Below are 19,804 nucleotides of genomic sequence, written 5' to 3'. Positions count from 1 at the left end.
CTCCTCTTTTAATTATGACTGGTATTATGAAAAGAAAGTTCGTTGCCCTTGAAATTTCGGGCAAGAACTATATGACATGGGTGTTGGACGCTGAAATCCATTTAGATGCAATGAGTCTTGGAGATGCCATTAAAGACAAAACTAAAGCATCCACCCAAGACTGTGCTAAGGCCTTGATTTTCTTGCGCCATTACCTTGATGAAGGGTTGAAAATAGAATATCTCACAGACAAAGATCCACTTGTTTTGTGGAATGGCTTAAAGGAAAGATATACAACTTAAAGTTGGTCACTCTTCCACAAGCACGATATGATTGGGCTCATCTTAGGCTCCAAGACTTTAAGTCTGTTTCTGAATATAATTCTGCGATGTTCAGAATTACTTCTAAATTGAAACTTTGTGGAGATACTATCACTGATTATGATATGCTTGAAAAAACGTTTACAACGTTTCATGCCTCCAATATGGTTCTGCAACAGCAGTACAGAGAGAAAGGTTTCAAAAAGTACTCTGAGCTGATTTCTCTTCTTCTTGTGGCTGAGCGAAATAATTACTTGCTCATGAGAAATCACGAAAATCGACCCACTAGGTCTACACCATTTCCTGAAGTGGATGAGGTGTATTCCCATTATGCTAAGCGTGGAAAAGGCCGTGGCCCTATTCGTGGTCGTGGTCGTGGACAAGGAAGAAATTTTCCCGGTGTTAATCACCCCCCAAAGAAAAATAACTACCAAAAGTGGAAAGGAAAAGATGAGAAACCAAAAGCAAATGGTTCAGAAACTGAATGCTATCGTTGTGGTGGAAAAGGGCATTGGGCTAGTATTTATCGTGTACCAAGACATTTGGTTGAGCTTTATCAAGCATCTCTAAAGAATAAAGGCCCTGAAGCTAATCTTGTCTATGACAATGAATTTGACATCACCCACTTAGATGTGGCGGATTTCTTTGAGTGCCCTGATGGAAAAATAGACCACTTGATCGGTGATGGATCTGTGGTTAAAGAAGATTGAGTAGTTTTATTTTTATTTTTCGCTTATTCTTAGTAGCTAGTGAATAAACATCATGTAACCATAGTTCTTTACATGAATAGTAGTCATTAATATTATTTATTTTATAAAATAGTGTTAGTTCATTATGATTAAATATCGTTCTAATATTCATTTTAAATAATTACTATTATTTGATATTACTTAATTATGTTGTTGCTGATACAACATGAACGCTGCGGTATGAAATCGTATTCATTTTGCGCATGGTGATTATCATTGATGTCCTATTGTGATTATAGTGTTTGAACTGGTAAATAATTATGGTATTGGGCAAATATAATGCAGCACACTTTACAATGATTTGTGTTTAAGAATACACACGTAAGAATTTGGGCGGTGAAAATGGTTTCTTAGGCCGTATTTGATGTCCAGGACAAATATTAGGCGATTCCAGGCCAGATCCATCCGGGCCCACGGCGAAAGGCATGGGCTATAGCACACAAAAATTTGGGACTCGCGCGAATTTCCAGTTTTATGGCCGTAAAATGCCAAAAAATGTAATTTGGTCATGGCGGGGCGGTGACAATGGTTTCTTAGGCCGTATTTGATATCCAGGATAAATATTAGGCTATTTCAGGCCGGATCCATCCGTTTCCACGGCGGAAGGCATGAGCGTATAGCACACGAACATTTGGGACTCGCGCGAATTTCGATTTTTATGGCTGTAAAATGCCAAAAAATGTAATTTTGCATTGATACTCCTTTCAACGACAACATGCCAAGATCTCATCGTTCTCGCGAAGGGGTTCCTGAGGCCACCCCATTGTCCACGGCGCCCCTATAGGCGGTGAAGATACGGTGGTAGAAGATGGTGACAGTCCCCCTACGGTGGAGGAGTTATTACCGAGACACCCCATGTCTCGGAGTGACTTCCCCAAAGATACGGTTCCCGTGATGTCGTCGTGATTTTTAATTACTAATTTCGGGTGTACATTTCATGTGGCCCAAATTCAATCTCTCAAACAATGTTAAATAGAACGTGTCGCGAACTGCGGGTGCATTTCATGTTTTGCAGCAAATATGATATCTCTCAAAGCAAACTTGGATCAAAGTTCAATTGTAAAAATATTTGTTTAGTTGATTCATGTACGACACATACAATATTCAAAGAGAAGAAATATTTCTCTCATTTAAGTATGTGTAAGGCAGATGTTACTATAATTTCTGGTAGTAGTAAATTAATTGAAGGCTCTGGAAGAGCTACTATAACTCTGCCTAAGGGAACAATACTTATCATAGAGAATACAATGTTCTCCTCCAAGTCCAAGAGGAACTTGTTGAGTTTTAAAGATATATGTTGAAATGAATATCATATTGAGACAATAGATGAGAATAATCTTGAATATCTCATCATTACCAAGAATATCTCTGGCCAAAAGAGGGTTATTGAGAAGTTCCCATCTTTATTTTGTGGCCTGTATTGGACAATAATTAGTGAAATTGAGGCACATTCTACCGTAAACCAAAAGGTTACTGATTCCAATACTTTTGTACTTTGGCATGATCGATTGGGACACCCTGGATCAATTATGATGAGACGAATTATAGAAAACTCAAATGGGCATTCATTAAAGAATTTAAAGATTCTTTTAAATAATGAATTTTCTTGCACTTCTTGTTATCAAGGCAAGTTAATTATTAGACCATCACCAACAAAGGTTGGAATTGAGTCCCCTGCGTTTTTGGAACGTATAAAAGGGGACATTTGTGGACCTATTCACCCACCTAGTGGGTCATTTAGATATTTTATTGTCTTAATAGATGCATCTTCTAGATGGTCCCATGTGTGCCTATTGTCATCTCGCAACCTCGCGTTTGCAAAATTAATGGCACAAATAATTCAATTACGGGCACAATTTCCCAATAATCCAATTAAGTCTATTAGACTTGATAATGCTGCTAAGTTTTCATCCCAAGCATTTAATGATTATTTTTTATCAATTGGGATAAAAGTGGAACATCCTGTAGCTCATGTTCACACTCAAAATGGTCTTGCAAAGTCTTTAATTAAACGTTTGCAATTGATAGCAAAACCGTTACTCCTGAAAACAAGGTTGCCCACTTCCGTTTGGGGTCATGCCATTTTGCATGCAACAATGCTAGTTCGTCTCAGACCGACAAATTATCATAAATATTCTCCGTTGTAACTAGTTTTGGGTCATGAACCTAATATATCCCATTTAAGAATTTTTGAATGCACAGTATATGTGCCTGTAGCACCGCCATATCGAATAAAATGGGTCCCCAAAGAAGGTTAGGAATATATGTTGGGTTTGAATCGCCCTTCATTATTCGCTATCTTGAAACATTAACGGGGGATTTATTCACTGCTCGATTTGCAGACTATCGATTCGATGAGACACTTTTCCCAAAATTAAGGGGAGAAGTTGGTGAAATCAAACGGAAAATTTTGTGAAAAAATCCATCATTATCTCATCTTGATCCGCGTGCCTCTATTTGTGAAAAAGAGGTGCAAAAGATTATCCATTTGCAAAGAATAGCAAATCAAATACCAGACGCATTTACGGATTTGAAAAGGATAACAAAATCACATATCCCTGCAGAGAATGTTCCAATCCGTATTGATGTCCCTATTGGACAATCTTCTAGTGTCATAGCTAATGAGTCAAAAGCACGCCTAAAACGTGGCAGACCATTAGGTTCCAAAGATCGAAATCCTAGAAAAAGGAAAATAAATGATCAAAATGACACTACAAAAGAACCTCATGAAAAAATCCACGATTTAATAAATTCTGATATTCATGAGGAATCCACTGAGCCCGAGGCTCAAGAAAATAAGGAACTATCAATAAATCCAATCGATATTGAGACAAATTTGAATTGAGTGGATATAGTGGTGGATTTTGACTTTGCATATAATGTTGCATCTAGCATTATGCAAGAAAGTGAGGATCTTGAACCTTAATCTGTTAGAGAATGTCGACAAAGACTTGATTGGCCAAAATGGCAAGAAGCAATCCAATCAGAGTTGAATTCACTTGCAAAACGTGATGTTTTTGGGCCTGTAGTCCAAACACCTAATGGTGTTAAGCCTATTGGCTATAAATAGGTCTTTGTATGCAAGAGAAATGAGAAAAACAAGGTATAAAGATATTAAGCACGCCTTGTTGCACAAGGATTTTCACAAAGGCCTGGTGTCGATTATGAAGAGACATATTCACCCGTTATGGATGCTATAACGTTCTGTTATCTCATTAGTTTTGCTGTCCATGAAAAGCTTGACATGCATTTAATAGATGTGTTTACCGCCTACCTTTATGGCTCACTTGACAATGAGATATATATGAAAATTCCCGATGGATTTAAAATGCCAAATGCACATAATTCAAAGTCCCAGAAAATGTTTTCAATCAAATTGCAAAGATCTTTGTATGGTCTAAAGCAATCAGGACGAATGTGGTATAATCGTCTTAGTGAGTATTTATTAAAGGAAGGCTATATAAATGATGCCATTTGCCCATGTGTTTTTATAAAGAAAACAATATCGGAATTTGTTGTACTTTCCGTATATGTTGATGACATAAACCTTATTGGAACTCCTATAGAACTCCAAAAGGCAATTGATTATTTAAAGAAGGAATTCGAGATGAAAGATCTCGGAAAGACAAAATTATGTCTTGGTTTGCAAATTGAACATTTGGCAAACAGAATTTTTGTTCATCAATCTGCCTACATAGAAAAGGTATTGAAACGGTTTTACATGGATGGAGCACATCCATTAAGTACTCCGATGGTTGTTCGATCGCTTGATGTGAATAAGGACCCATTCCGGCCTCAAGAAAAGAATGAAGAGCTACTTGGTCCTGAAGTACCATATCTTAGTGCAATTGATGCACTAATGTATCTTGCTAATACTACAAGGCCTGACATAACTTTTTCAGTTAATGTCTTAGCAAGATATAGCTCTGCTCCTACTAGGAGACATTGGAATGGAATCAAACACATATTGCGGTATCTAAAAGGGACTACCGATATGGGCTTATTTTATGGCAATAATTGCAGTCCCGATCTTGTTGGTTATGCTGATACTGGGTATTTATCTGACCCACACAAGGCTCGATCTCAAACAGGTTATGTGTTTACATGTGGAGGTACTGCCATATCTTGGCGATCGACTAAGCAATCAATTGTGGCTACTTCATCTAATCATGCTGAGATAATTGCTATTCATGAAGCAAGTCGAGAGTGTGTGTGGTTAAGGTCTATAATACATCTCATTCGAGACAAATGTGGTTTGAAATGTGACAAACTACCCACGATTTTGTATGAAGACAATGCAACATGCATAGCTCAATTGAAAGGAGGATTCATAAAAGAAGATAGGACAAAGTACATTTCACCAAAGTTATTTTTCACACATGATCTTCAAAAGAATGGTGATATCAATGTACAATATGACAGATTTGTTCACAAAATCTCTACCGACGTCAACCTTCAAAAAGCTAGTGCACAAGATTGGGATGCAACAGCTCAAGGATGTGAATTGATGCTCTCATCAGGGGGAGTTAATGCGCGTTGCACTCTTTTTCCCTTACAAGGTTTTGTCTCACTGGGTTTTCCTTGCATGGTTTTTAACGAAGCAACCAAAAAGCGTATTGTTAGATTTGTGTACTCTTTTTCCTTTACTAGATTTTTTTCCCATTGGGTTTTATTTTAGTTAAGGTTTTAACGAGGCACATTACTTATCGAGTAGACATTCAAGGGGGAGTGTTATGAATAGAATTCTATTTAGAGTGCATGTCTATCTTGTAGAGAGTTTTACTTTGTGGCTAAGTCATTTTTCCCTTATAAATAGAGGGGTCTTACCCTATTATAAATCATCCCAAAATTCAATAAGAATTTCCTCTCTCTTTCTCTCCAATATTGTTCTTCTACTTTTATTATTTTATAACAGATTTAACTTTTAAACACATTAAGTTAATTAAACTATTTTACATATTGGAACCTCTCTCTTTCTCACTTTGCATTTATATTTTGGGAAAAATGAAAATTGGTTGTCACGAAGTCTGCATTTGAGGGCTGGGGCAAACAACTACATATATAATCCCAACGGAAACATGAACTAATTCACCTTTTTCTTCCTCTTCTTCTTGTTTCTCCTCTTCGAATCACTCACACATTTCCCCTCTCTCTTTTTCTTCTGTTAAAACAAAACATTCTCTCCATTTTTTTAGGGAGAAATTGTCTGGATCCGTTCCGTTTACTCAAAGAAGAATCAATGGCACCTCCTCAACAGAAGAATGTCGGAATCCTCGCCATAGAAATTTACTTCCCCCCCACTTGCATTCAGCAGGTAATCAATCTCCTTTATACTTACAGACACAGCATATGCGATGTGGATTTTATGAATCTGTTTCAATATCGTAATTTTCGCTTTAATTTTAATTGAGAGAGAAATGAAATACGAGCTTCTTATTTTCTGTGCGCGATCGGAAATATAGATTTTTACGCCTTTTTTAGTTTTATGATTAGGAGTCCTGAAGTTCATTAAAAAGTTGTCTTTTATGTTTATTTATTTATTGAAAAGAAATTTACTGCTGATGATTTTGCTTTTTCGATGTGGAGAAAATTTTAAAGAGGAACGACTAGGAAAATGCATGCGATCTTCTGATTTATAAGTTTGAAGCTTTTTCTCATTTTTAAATGAAGCGTTGCTATTTTATTATACAGAGAGAGCCTGCTTCCCTGTTATACAGAGAAACTACCACCTCTGTCCTGTGGCTTTGTTTGACTAGAACGAAGTTTAAGAAAGAAAGACGGACTCTTGTGGTCTCAAAATAATGATAACTTTAAAGTTAAATTGTTTAAATATAAAAAAAATATTATTCTATTTTGGACAGAGTAACTAATCGTCATGCTTAAGATGATTCTATTAAAAGAATGTGATTTTATAGTCTGCTTAAGGGCTCATTGTTATGATCTATAGCTTGCAAGCATAGTTATTAATGCATGTAATTGATTTTGAGTGCATTCTTTTTGAAACTTCCTAATATGCTCATGTGGTAGCTATGTATATCCTCTATAATCATTTTGCTCTATTCTGGTCAATTTCATTGTAATTCTAAATTCGTTATATTTTACGGGAAATTAGAAGTTCTCAACTAACTCTTAATACCTATACAGTCCTCTGCATTCATCGATCTGTGGTGCTTTGCTAGGTTCATATTAACTCCAACAGATTGTTGGTCTTTTTCTTATAACCTCTCCCCCCTGTAATTTAGGTCTATCTCGCCTCTTTTAGCACTTTCAATAGTTAGCGCACCTTCAATCTATGTTGCATTTTGCCCCCATAGAGCTCTATAAGCTCTTTTCGAACATTATTAATGTAATTAACACTTGATTACAGTTATCAGTTTATGAGTAAGATAAACCAGCTAGTAAAATTGTAGGGAGTTAGTTTTCTGATTTCTGCTAATTCTTGTTCCTATTAACTATACATAGGAAGTATTGGAAGCTCATGATGGAGCAAGCAAAGGGAAATACACAATTGGTCTTGGACAAGATTGTATGGGCTTTTGCACTGAGGTTGAAGATGTTATATCAATGAGGTATTGCCTCCATTGCTTTTGACTAATGTTCACTGGCTTTAGAAGCTTATAATGCAAAATTGCTCTGTTGTTTGAAGTTGTCAGTAAATTATTTGGTTATCCTCTATTTTAAAGTAGTTTGTTTACTTAATGTAACTGAATGAGAAAGCAATTTGATCTTGGTATGTCACGACCCGGATTTTCCACCCTCGGGAGTCGTGATGGCGCCTACTAATGTGAGCTAGGCAAACCGATTGTTTAAACAAATTACCTTTTTACCAATTTATTTTCTTTAACAATTATAAAACAATAACGTGTAGACAGCGGAAATTGCAATAAGCGGAAGAAATGCAGTAAACTATCTGAAATATGTATCTGATACAACTTTTTGAGCCTCGACCACCTAGAACTGGTGTCATAGTTTCACAAACGATCTAGAATACTACATACAAAGTCTGAAAGATAAAAGATACACTGTTTCTGAACTAAGTAAATGAAACGGGAGTAAAGGGATAGAGGGAGATGCCAGGGTCTGCGGACGCCTGCAGGACTACCTGGATCTCCGCGTGGACTAAAGGCAGCCACCCAATCTACGGTCCAAAAGCTGCTGCTCCGGGATCTGCACACAGTGCAAAGTGCAGTATCAGCACAACCGATCCCATGTGCTGGTAAGTGCCTAGCCTAACCTCGGCGAAGTAGTGACGACGCTAGGACCAGACTACCAAATAAACCTGTGCAATTTAACTATATACAGTGGAAAAGAAGAACAATAATATACAGTCAAGTATGAGAGGGGTAACATGCTGCGGGAAACTATCAATTTAGAATAGAAAGACAACAGGTAATTAAAGGAACAACATATCTCAGATATCAACAAAGAATCAGGAATCAATAAGTGCACGGCATCACCCTTCGTGCTTTTACTCTCGTCCTCGCCAAAGCAATCAAGTAATGAAAATATACACGGCATCACCCTTCGTGCTTTTACTCTCGTCCTCACCATATAATCAATATAATCGGCACGGAATGGTACATCGTGCGGCACGTCATCACCCTTTGTTCTTTACACTCTTTCCTCACAAATCATACACGGCATCACCCTTCGTGCTTTAACACTCTCTCACCAAAACAATACACGGCATCACCCTTCGTGCTTTAACACTCTTCACCCAAACAACAATCACAACAATAGGGCAAGAGAATAAATGCAATTACAATAAGAATCCCGGCGAGGGAACAATAGTTCAACAATCAAGTCCCAACAAGGGTGCAACATCAAAACAAAACATAAACATCCCGACAAGGGAGATAGCATTAAAATCAACAATATCTCGGCAAGGGAGGCAACATAATGATTCTCTTCTCTTCCTCACTTTTCCTTCACAATTCACTTTTACACTTGAGCCAATGCTTTAAAAGGGTCAATTACCACTTATACTTTCACATTTCATTATACAACTTGAGCCAACGCTCCTCAATGTTCAAATGTCACAATTACTTCCACAAACTTTGTCCAACAATAGAAATCATCATCAAAGCATGAAAAATACAACGAAGTCATAATAATAACAATATAAGATTCACGGGCATGCTTGACACCAACGTATAAATACTCGTCACCATGCCTATACGTCGTACTCAACAAATACCACATAGCAAATAGGACTCGACTCCTAATCCCTCAAGCTAAGGTTAGACCAAACACTTACCTCGATGCCATAAACACAATTCAAGTCTCTACTATCGCTTTACCTCTTGATTCCACCACCAATTCGCTCGTATCTAGCCACAAATTACTTAATTACATCAATAAACGCTAAATGAATCAATTCTAATGCATGAAAATAAGTTTTTTAAAGTTTTACCCAAAAAGTCAAAAATTGTCCCCGGGCCCACATGGTCAAAACCCGAGGTTCGAACCAAAACCCGATTATCCATTCCCCACGAACTCAAATATATAATTGTTTTGAAATCGGACCTCAAATCGAGGTCCAAATCCCCAATTTTTTGAAAAACCTAGGTTCTACCGAAAACACCCAATTTCCCCATGAAAATCATTGATTTTGAGTTGAAATCATGTGAAAAGATGTTAATGATTGAAGGAAACGAGTTAAAATTGACTTACAATCGATTTGGAAGAAGAGTTGTCTTTGAAAATCGCCCAAGAGTGTTTTGGTTTTGAAAGAGCGTGAAAAATGAAAGATTTTCGGCTAAGTTATAAAATTGCAGGTTGCAGATGTCGCAATTGCGACCAGGGTTCGCAACCTGCAAATGTCACAATTGCGACCAGGGTTTGCAATTGCAAACCTAGACTTCTGCTACCTTCGCATTTGCGAACATGGGTTTGCATTTGCGAACCCTGAGGAAAACCAAGCCTCTTCGCATTTGCGATGTCGCATTTGCGACCATTTCTTTGCATTTGCGAATAAGGCAGCCTATGCCACTTCTCGCATTTACGATACAATGCTCGCATTTGCGAGCCTGCAGGCCTGCAACATACCAGCAAATTCCCAAGTGAAATTTTCACTCCGTGGCCTATCCAGAACTCACCCGAGGCCTCGGGGCTCCAAACCAAACTTGCACACCAATCTAAAAACATCGTACGGACTCGCTCATCCATTTAAATCACCAAAATAACATCAACAACTATGAATTTAGCATCAAAATCATGAAATTTCTTAAGAATTTCAAATTTTTCCAAATTTCTCAAATACGATCCGATTCACGTCATTTCAAATCCGTTTCTTACCAAATTTCACAGACTTATTTTAAATCACATATACGACCTGTACCGGGCGCCAGAACCAAAATACGAACCCGATACCATCAAGTTTTAAACACATTTCATTTCCAAAACACATAAATAATTCCAGAAAATAATTTTCTTTAAAAAATTCATTTCTCGGGCTTGGGACCTCGGAATCCGATTCTGGGCATACGCCCAAGTCCCATATTTTCCTACGGACCCTCCGGCACCGTCAAATCACGTGTCCGGGTCCGTTTACCCAAAATGTTTACCGAAGTCAACTTAAATCCATTTTAAAGTCAAAATTCATCATTTTTCATAGATTTTCACATAATGGCTTTTCGGCTACGCGCCCGGACTGCGCACGCAAATCGAGGTGATGCCGAAAGAGGTTTTTGAGGCCTCGAAACGCAGAATTTACTTTTAAAACAAGTGATGACCTTTTGGGTCATCACATGGTATTGCATAATTATTCTAATTATATTGTTTGTCTTCAGTTTGACAGCTGTTAATTCCCTTCTGGAGAAGTATGCTGTTGATCCAAAGCAAGTTGGTAGACTGGAAGTTGGAAGTGAGACTGTTATCGATAAAAGCAAATCCATCAAGACGTTCCTGATGCAAATATTTGAGGTAATTCTAAGTTCCTAGTGAGCATTGGTTTAGTAAATTGAATGACCTCCTCTTTCCCATTTTATGTTATGGTGCAGTTCAAGCTGTGTCTAATCTCCTAATTCTGTGATATGGTATAAGAATGACCTCCTCTGACCGAAGTAAATGAAAACTTAACTACTTGTCTCCTCCTCGGTTACTGCACCAGCACAAAGATGCGCAGCCAAAGAGATATGATATTTCTCAATTCACTTAAAGGTGCATGAAGTATGTTTTAATCTTATTTAGGGGCCAAATCTGCTTATTCCATGCAGCTCTTTTCTAATCCATAATGAGTTTCCTTACTTTTCAACCACTGTTCTTAGTGAAATTGCCTTGATTGTTCGGTTGCATCAGCTATGTTGTTTGTCTTTCTTAAATTCTACTTCACCTATTAAAGCTTTATGTTTTAGTATCTCATAATTTAATTGTAATGTATCTTGTTTCCTGGCCATGTGAAACATACAGAAATGTGGGAATACTGACATTGAAGGAGTTGACTCAACTAATGCATGCTATGGTGGAACTGCTGCATTGTTCAACTGTGTGAATTGGGTGGAGAGCTCTTCATGGGATGGACGTTATGGACTTGTTGTATGCACAGATAGTGCGGTAATGATCATCACCGATAAACATTCTATAGTATCTGTATTGTCTAATAGACTTTGAATTTACATTCTTTATTTGGCATGTAGCTAGAAATAGACTGGGACCTCTACGTTGCAATTATGTGGTTATATTGAATCATCTTCCATTTAATGTGATTCTTGGCTATACCTGTAAAATTTATGTAATGTTCTTCCTTAAGATCTCACCTGGTGGGAACATACTGGGTTGTTGTTGTTGTTGTTTAAGATGAATCCTATTCACTTATTGGATGTTTTTTATAGGTCTATGCTGAAGGACCTGCTAGGCCAACTGGAGGAGCTGCTGCCATTGCTATGCTAATTGGGCCTAATGCCCCTATTGTTTTTGAAAGCAAGATCAGGGCTAGCCATATGGCTCATGTCTATGATTTTTACAAGCCTATCCTAGACAGTGAATATCCAGTAATTCCCTCTAATCCTTGCATGCCTGATTAATTATCTGTTTTCACAGACATGCGTTGCTCTTTTTTTTTCCCCCAATTTAGACTCACATGGCCTTAAAATTATTTTTAAGGTGGAAAAACGCTCATTCTTACGATAAATTTCTTCTGTACTTCTTTTTGTCAATAGAATCTCAAGTGGCTTCTAAATCGTTCTTTTAGGTGGAAAAGCACTCGTTCTCATAAAATAAATTTCCTTTCTATTTTGTTTTACATGTTCGAGCTATATCATTTGCTAGTTTTAGCTTTGTGCCTCTTTCTTTTCTTGCTTTCCTTATTTCTTTCTTAAGTTTCTAGTTCATCTGGTAATTCTAAGTAATTCTCTAATGTTTCTTTAAAAGCTGTAGCTTACAGATTCTAAATAGAAGGATGGTTTACTTGGTTAACACTGGAAAAAGTAGGATTGATGATTAATTTGTATAAAACCTTCTTTTATATCTCTTTTTTGTTCCCCCTGTGAGGTGTGATGAAAATTGTTGACTGCAGGTGGTTGATGGCAAGCTTTCACAAACTTGTTATCTCATGGCACTTGATGCTTGCTACAAGAGCTTATGCAACAAGTAAGCTGCTCGGTGGAAACATTCTCCTATTTGGAAATCAATCTCTTGATTATCTTGTATTAATTGCTTTGCTGTGTTTCATATTCTAGATATGAGAAATTGGAAGGCAAGCAGTTTTCGATTGCTGATGCAGCCTACTTTGTGTTCCATTCACCGTACAACAAGGTAGTTTATAGAGTCGATTGTTGATTGATGACTTTATTTGTACTTTTTTATCTGAAATTTTATTGACACTTGAATGTTTTGTTTAAATCCTGCAGCTTGTACAAAAGAGCTTTGCTCGGTTGCTTTTCAATGACTTTTTGAGGAATGCTTGGTGGGTTGCAAGTTTCTCTTTCAGAGGATTTTTCTTTTTGTCATCTAAAAGGAATTTTGTTGACTAAGAACTTTTGGTTTCCATTTTCAGCTCTATCGATAAATCTGCCAAAGAAAAGCTTGCACCATTTTTGTCCCTAAGTGGTGATGAAAGCTACCAAAGCCGTGATCTTGAGAAGGTTTACTCTTGAATTTTACACTCTTTCTTCTTCGAAAGACATTCTCGTTCATTTTTTTAAACACTAAAAATGAAATCTTAAGTAGGATAAATTGCTTTCAGAGCTATGTGCATTGTGATTGGAACTAACAGCGGTTTATTTTAACCATGTACAGACATCCCAGCAAGTTGCAAAACCATTTTACAATGAGAAGGTGCAACCTACCACATTAATACCAAAACAAGTTGGCAACATGTACACTGCTTCTCTATATGCTGCTTTTGCATCACTCCTTCACAATAAGCACAACACGTTGGTAATCAGGAGTTACTTTTCCCCTTTTGGTCCCGTTGTTTGTTAGTACTATTATCAACCTGCTTGTTCTAGTTTCTGAATGATTTTGTTGTTACCTCAGGCTGGACAGCGGGTAATGTTGTTCTCCTATGGTAGTGGATCAACTGCAACAATGTTCTCACTCAAGCTTAATGAAGGTCAACATCCTTTTAGCTTGTCAAACATTGCAAGCGCGATGAATGTTGCAGAGAAGTTGAAATCAAGACACGAGGTATGTGCTATTTTCATCTATACATATAATATGCAGACTTCGACAATGTTACCAACTCTACCGAAGCTAGAAGACCAAAAAATTGATACATTTGTAGCTTGCAAATCTTTTTCATATCCATGTCTATCTTTTCAACATAACCATCCCTGATGTTGATCTTTTATGACAGTTGGTTCCTGAAAAATTCGTCGAAATAATGCAACTAATGGAGCATAGATATGGGGCCAAGGATTTCGTCACAAGCAAAGATTGTAGTCTTCTAGCTCCAGGAACTTACTACCTCACAGAGGTTGATTCCAAGTACAGAAGATTCTATGCCAAGAAAGCTTCTGAGAATGGACTGGTGAATGGTCACTGAAGATAGTCCCAGCACCTAAGTGTAACGCCACAAATTTGCTTGTGCTCTTTTAGTTGTCAGTATAGGGAATAATGTTCTAGTAAAGTTGTTTCTATTTATATAGTGTCTTTTGCTGAGTAGCTTCAATGCTTTTCTTTTTGTATTTCATTTTTTTTCCAATTAAAGTGTAAACTAATTCAATGTTTATTGTGTTTTGTCTTAGAGATTACTGTAGATGATTGACAAATCATCAATGTAATCTTGATCGAAATTCATTGAGTAGATTTTCTGACCTTTGCACTCATAATCTTATTTGTTTGTGAAATAATCAAAGCAGGTCTGGTCTATCCCTCATGTTGTTGTAAATTCACAGTCAGCATTTTTAATGTAAATAGGAAAATAATATTACAAGATTTATTGCAAAGCAGCAGTAAGAAAAGTAGGAAATATTTTAGCATTGAACATGCAGATGACAAGTTGTCTCTCGCGGAACCAACCACTGAGATTTAGTTTTCTCTCCATTGGTGGACAACCACATTCTTCCCTAAGTTTACAATTCTTTTATTTTTTTCTTAAAGCAATCCTATACAAAAGAATTCTGAATCTCCTCTACTCACATCTCAGTGCATTGGCGCATTGCCATACTTTACATGAAGCACAGGTGACTGTAACTGGACGAGAGACGTTCGAACCAAATATTTCTTGCAATTTGCAAATATGTCCATTCAAGGTTAGGGGACTTTGCAATCAATCAAATGATAAACGTCCTAGTGATACGGTAAAGATTCGCAAGTTCGATAATTTTTCCTCATGAATATGCTATCACCTCTTGACAAAACATCCAAAATTCATGGTAGATAGAGTTTTTAGGGTACATAAACACGTAATTCACACAAACGAACAATCAATTACACAATTACAACTATCGGTTTCGTAAATAAGAAAATACAATAAATTGAAGAAAAAAAGTCTTGCACAAATCTCTCCAGGAAGTTTTAATCAGTCATAAGTTCGCTTAAAGCCATACTCGAACTATTTGTTTATAGAACGTAGAAAAGCAATGCCCAGATTGGATATACCAAGAGGAGATCCCAATCGTGTTTGAAATGCCATTGGCTTTAGTGAAAGAATTCCTAAATCCTCCAGATCAGAGGCGGACGGACCTAGGATTTGGAGGCAACGAGCATTACTATCTTAACAGTCATGAAGCATGCCAATTACTAGCTACAATTGGGCGTGCAACTCTCTTGAAACTTGATGATTATGCTTGTTAGTTTGAGTGCCTCCCTGAATTACTAAAGGACTTGGTTCTTTGCCTTACTTCTTAGGCGTTGATAACGCCCAACTATGCCTTTTAAAGGATAAAGCGGTCGCTGCAAATATAATTCGGTTTTAAATCCGGAATCGAATCCTCAGGGAACTAACCTATCTATTACACTCTTCGGCAATGTTATAATCAACTCAATCAATCTCTAGATGCAAGATTTTTTGATCAATAAAGATTGAGTTTTTGTTTAACTACTTCAACTACTATTAAAACAACAGTAAGCTAAAACAAAGATAATTCAATGGTAAAAAGGTCTAGGGCAGTGATTTCCCCAATTGCTAGTTTAGTTTTGACTCTTCCGCTATAATCTCGCCGTAATACTCTATGAGGATTAAGAGTTATGGGTTATCGTAATTATCTCTCGATCAACTACAATAATTTACTAGAGCATTCTCTCGAACTACTCTAGCTGACAATAGTTATGCAACTCTAAATTATCCCACCAAAGTTTTGTTATCTCTAAACCCACTTTTAAGTTCAAGTAATGAATCTCTTCAATTACCCAAAAGTGGTGTTGTTCAACAGCTATCTAACCTAATATTCTTTCTCAAGCAATATAAGGTAATTAGACACGATTAATCAAGAGCCCATTCAATTAATCACCATACAAAACGTAGTTGAACAATCATATCATAAATCCGGCTCGATTATAATAACTTGAGTCAAAACTTCAACCAACAATTGGTTATATCAACCCTAGATAAGTATTTAGCTACTCATAATAAAATAAGAGAAAACTACTAAATTGTTCATAATGTAAAATTGCAAGAATTAAAAGGAGATAGAAAAACTCTAATGTTTGGTTGATCTTCTCAATCTTGTTCTTGCCTCCAAAAGTAGTCTAAAATCAGCTTAGCACAATCTTGAGCGAGTTTCTAAAGCATATAAGGGTTTTACAAAAGTTTCCCCGATTTTACACTTTGGTCCTCAAACTTTCCAGCAGCGTGAACAGTGCACCGCGGTCGACCGCGGTGAATGCTGGCCTTTCTGCCTTACATTGTTAATCTACCGCGGTGCCACCGCGTTCGTGGTGGCCTTCTTGCCCAGGCCATTTATGCTTCTTTGTGTTCGAGTACTTCTCGAGTGGGTGTTTTTCTTTACATATCGCCTCCAAAATACTCCATGTTGCTTTCTCTCATATAATATTCCCTGCTAAACAAAAGAATACTATTTAGAGCATTTTGTTAGCAATTTATCTGTAAAACAACAGCAAAGTATGGTCATATTAAGGTGTAAATATCAACTATATAGCCTACTATCAACACCCCACACTTAAATCATTGCTAGTCCTCGAGCAATCCACCACACTCCATCAAAATTCCTTCCCTAAGCTTTTCCCTTACGACTCACACCATGAACATTTTACAAAAGTTGTACCTAGTAGTGAACAACCTTTACCTCAAGAGTCAATCCTTTTATGCCATGCAACATCAACACTTACTCAAACCACTCTATACAAGAGTCAAGACTTACCTTTCCTTTGTGTATCACATGCCCTCACATCACACAAGAGAGTAGTTCCACATATGATGATAATTAGAACAAGTAGGAACTAAGATAGACAAAATTCGCTCACTCTCAAAAAGAACATTCACATGCCACAAAGATGCACCATAAGCTTGCCCATAGTGTAATACTCTACTAATTGAGCTCACTCAGTCTAAGATCAATAGGACTTTATTTGGTTGTAATGTAGGCTAAGGGACGGGTAGGATATATTTAGATATAGTGACTAACATACCTAAGCACTTTTAATACAAGTACATTAGACTTAAAGATTATAGTTGTGCCAACCAAACACTCCACCACATTCATTTAAAACATCCTCATTCATTAGGTGCAATTTGTACAAGCCACCACTTATCAACCACTATAACTATATATATATATTTTTCGTGGTGTTTTTTTTTCTTTTATGATTCAAAATTCAACACTTTTTCTCTATCTCAATGGTTCCACTCAAAAACCAAACCACCATCCCACACTTTTGCTTTTGCATAATTTTACTACCATTCAAGTGCTTATTGGGAGGTAAACGGGTTCAAACAGCAGGCTATTCAAATAATTGGGTAAGGTTCGCAATGTGGTTGCCAAAGAAATAGGCTTATAGGCTCAACGGGGTTAACTACGATGTATTGCATTCAGGTGGGTTTACTTTATATGTCTGGCTCAATAAAGAAATGCCTATATCACTTCTAAAACTTAAAGAAACTACTATTTCGCTTTGCAAACACACATGGCAAGTTCTAGGCATCAAATATGAACATGGAACACAGTAAAACTTACACTCACATGGCACATGACTCACTCCAGATTGGTTTATCAAGACATTCTCTTTTGAGTGTTCAAGTTAGATACAAACGTACAATTTTAAGGCACTCTAACAGGATTCAACCAATGAAGCTAGACGTTATACTCTAGTGTCTATTGTGCTCAGGTGTATTAACGCTAAGGGTTTTCCTTCGAATTTAGCTCGTAGCCAATTAGTCCTACTCTAAAAACTAAAAAGAACAAAAATAAATAAAAACTACCTATACCCGGTTCAAGCTAAACCCTTGGAAAAGAACCATGACCCAAAGAAAAACCAAGGGGGAGTTACTACACTACCTAAAAATAAAATAAAATAAAATATTTTTGGTCTTTTCTCTAGACTAACTTCCCTCAAGAAAATTATCTAAAGGATCCGTCATCGGGAAGAGTCTCCATATTCCAATTTTTTTTCTCGACTTAGTCCCTCAAGAACCCCGCCGAATGAAATCTGTCGTCGGGACACGTCACTTACTATTTTAACTTTCCTAATGAACTATTACTCTAATATCAAAACAATCAAAGAAAGACAAAACAAACAAAATCAAACAGTCAATTATTACAATTACAAACATACAATGAAGTATCCCCACCCCACACTTAAAATGAAGACATGTCCCCATGGCTTAAAAATTTAAAGAACAGTGAGGTTAAGGAACTTCCCTAAAGGCTCACTCCTGATCGGAGACAATGTCTGGGTTCACGTTGCACTCACGTCCCAGAGATCTCAACCAGCCCAAGAATTTCTTCTCTGACTTCACTTGCCTCTCAGCCACCGCATCAACATGGGCACCCAAATCATTGACTGAGGTACGCAACCCAGCCATATCCTACTCCAAAGCTATCATACGGGTGCTCCGGTGTGGCTGTGATGGGTCTGCCACATCAACTCTCGGAGGAGGGGGAACCGCAACTACCTCAGCATCATCATCATCCTCATCAGTTGAATCATCATCAGAGTCAGCAACATTCACCATCGGCTCTCGTCCAATTCCATTCTTTTTTGCCCGGAACGGGGCTTTCAGTGGCAATCTCCCATCAACCCGAGGGTCTTCAGGGACTCTAGCAATACGGCATAGCCAGGTGATCAACGAAGGGAAGTAGTGGCCTTTGATTAGATCAGGTGATCGGATGAACATCTCTTCATGGATGAGCTGGGCCACATCAAAATCACTATGGGACATGAAACAGTGTATTGCCGACGCCCGTGGTAGATTAACATCTGTCGTGTTGCTGGATGGCAACAATCGACTGTTGGCAACGGTGAGCCAACACTTAGCCTCCCAATTCAAACAGTGGGAGTTAAGTGTAATTCTGGGTGTGATCCATATGGGTTCTCCGTCCGGCACATAGATAGTATCAAAAAGAGTTCCCCACAAGAACCGTGTACCGCTGAAAGTACGATAATTATCAACTTCACCCCTGAACACTGGTATCCTGTATACCCTGCGGATGGTGTCGAGGGATGTATTTACCGGGGTATTGTGCACTGTCACAACCCCATTCTCATGTTCTGGCAAGTTCGCATAGAACTCCCTTACTAGCTGAACATTAGCCTCATCCGATACCTCAAAGAAGATGTCCAGCTGACACCGCCTCAGCTCATTAAACATATTGGGGCATTCCACCTCCAAAGCCGTGCGATCAATGTACACCTCATGTTGTAACTTCTTAGCTGCTTTCTGGTTGTACCTATCCTCCGCTGCTTTGGATACAAACTGAGTGCTATCGAACTGAGGTGCGCTAGCTTGGCTCCTAGGTCGTGAGGAACCTTCCGGTCCACTAGTGGAGGGCCCGCTGTTTCGTCTCTTTCTAGTTGAACTCATTGCACCTGTCAAACAACGAGACGCCTATTAATGAGTGCACAAAATATGTGACTATGGATGGTTACTCAGACTTCACCATAACCATATCACAATAGCTCCTTATATCTCAATTGGGGCAATTTCCCAAACACCTTGTGGGCGGGGCATTATCCAAACACATTTAACCCTCATGAGTCTTTCAAAACTCCTCCCAAATCAAGTATACAACTAGACCAACACACCCCACACTTGTGTCATTCAATCACCCACCAACAAACACCATTCCAATCATTAATTACACAACCCCTTCACCAAACATTCTCAAAAATGAAATTAAAATAGAAAAATACAAG

The 19,804-nt window shown here is 37.7% G+C and overlaps 2 protein-coding genes across 2 annotated transcripts; both read left to right on the top strand.

Moving 5' to 3' along the window:
- The first annotated feature begins 463 nt into the window (after positions 1-463).
- Positions 464-1,009, top strand: LOC107759146 (uncharacterized). The gene has a single exon (XM_016577018.1). The coding sequence runs from the start codon at positions 464-466 to the stop codon at positions 1,007-1,009; it is 546 nt and encodes a 181-aa protein (XP_016432504.1).
- A 4,974-nt stretch (positions 1,010-5,983) lies between these two features.
- Positions 5,984-14,304, top strand: LOC107798568 (hydroxymethylglutaryl-CoA synthase). Its single transcript, XM_075241123.1, has 12 exons — positions 5,984-6,362; positions 7,511-7,617; positions 10,840-10,972; positions 11,459-11,602; positions 11,881-12,039; positions 12,564-12,637; positions 12,727-12,802; positions 12,898-12,953; positions 13,044-13,131; positions 13,286-13,426; positions 13,526-13,675; positions 13,845-14,304. Exons 1-12 carry the CDS (start codon positions 6,288-6,290, stop codon positions 14,031-14,033), a joined length of 1,392 nt encoding a protein of 463 aa, XP_075097224.1. The 5' UTR covers positions 5,984-6,287; the 3' UTR covers positions 14,034-14,304.
- Positions 14,305-19,804: the final 5,500 nt, after the last annotated feature.

Source organism: Nicotiana tabacum, chromosome 20 (assembly GCF_000715075.1).
Source record: "Nicotiana tabacum cultivar K326 chromosome 20, ASM71507v2, whole genome shotgun sequence".
NCBI lineage: Eukaryota > Viridiplantae > Streptophyta > Magnoliopsida > Solanales > Solanaceae > Nicotiana > Nicotiana tabacum.
This window is presented reverse-complemented; position numbering and strand designations above follow the sequence as displayed.

Excerpts from the sequence above, each read along its gene's own strand:
- LOC107759146 (XM_016577018.1), top strand. The coding sequence starts at position 464 with ATGGTTCTGCAACAGCAGTACAGAGAGAAAGGTTTCAAAAAGTACTCT.
- LOC107798568 (XM_075241123.1), top strand. The coding sequence starts at position 6,288 with ATGGCACCTCCTCAACAGAAGAATGTCGGAATCCTCGCCATAGAAATT. Across the intron at positions 12,638-12,726 it reads TACAAGAGCTTATGCAACAA|ATATGAGAAATTGGAAGGCA; the intron begins GTAAGCTGCTCG and ends TTCATATTCTAG. Across the intron at positions 13,132-13,285 it reads AAAGCCGTGATCTTGAGAAG|ACATCCCAGCAAGTTGCAAA; the intron begins GTTTACTCTTGA and ends AACCATGTACAG.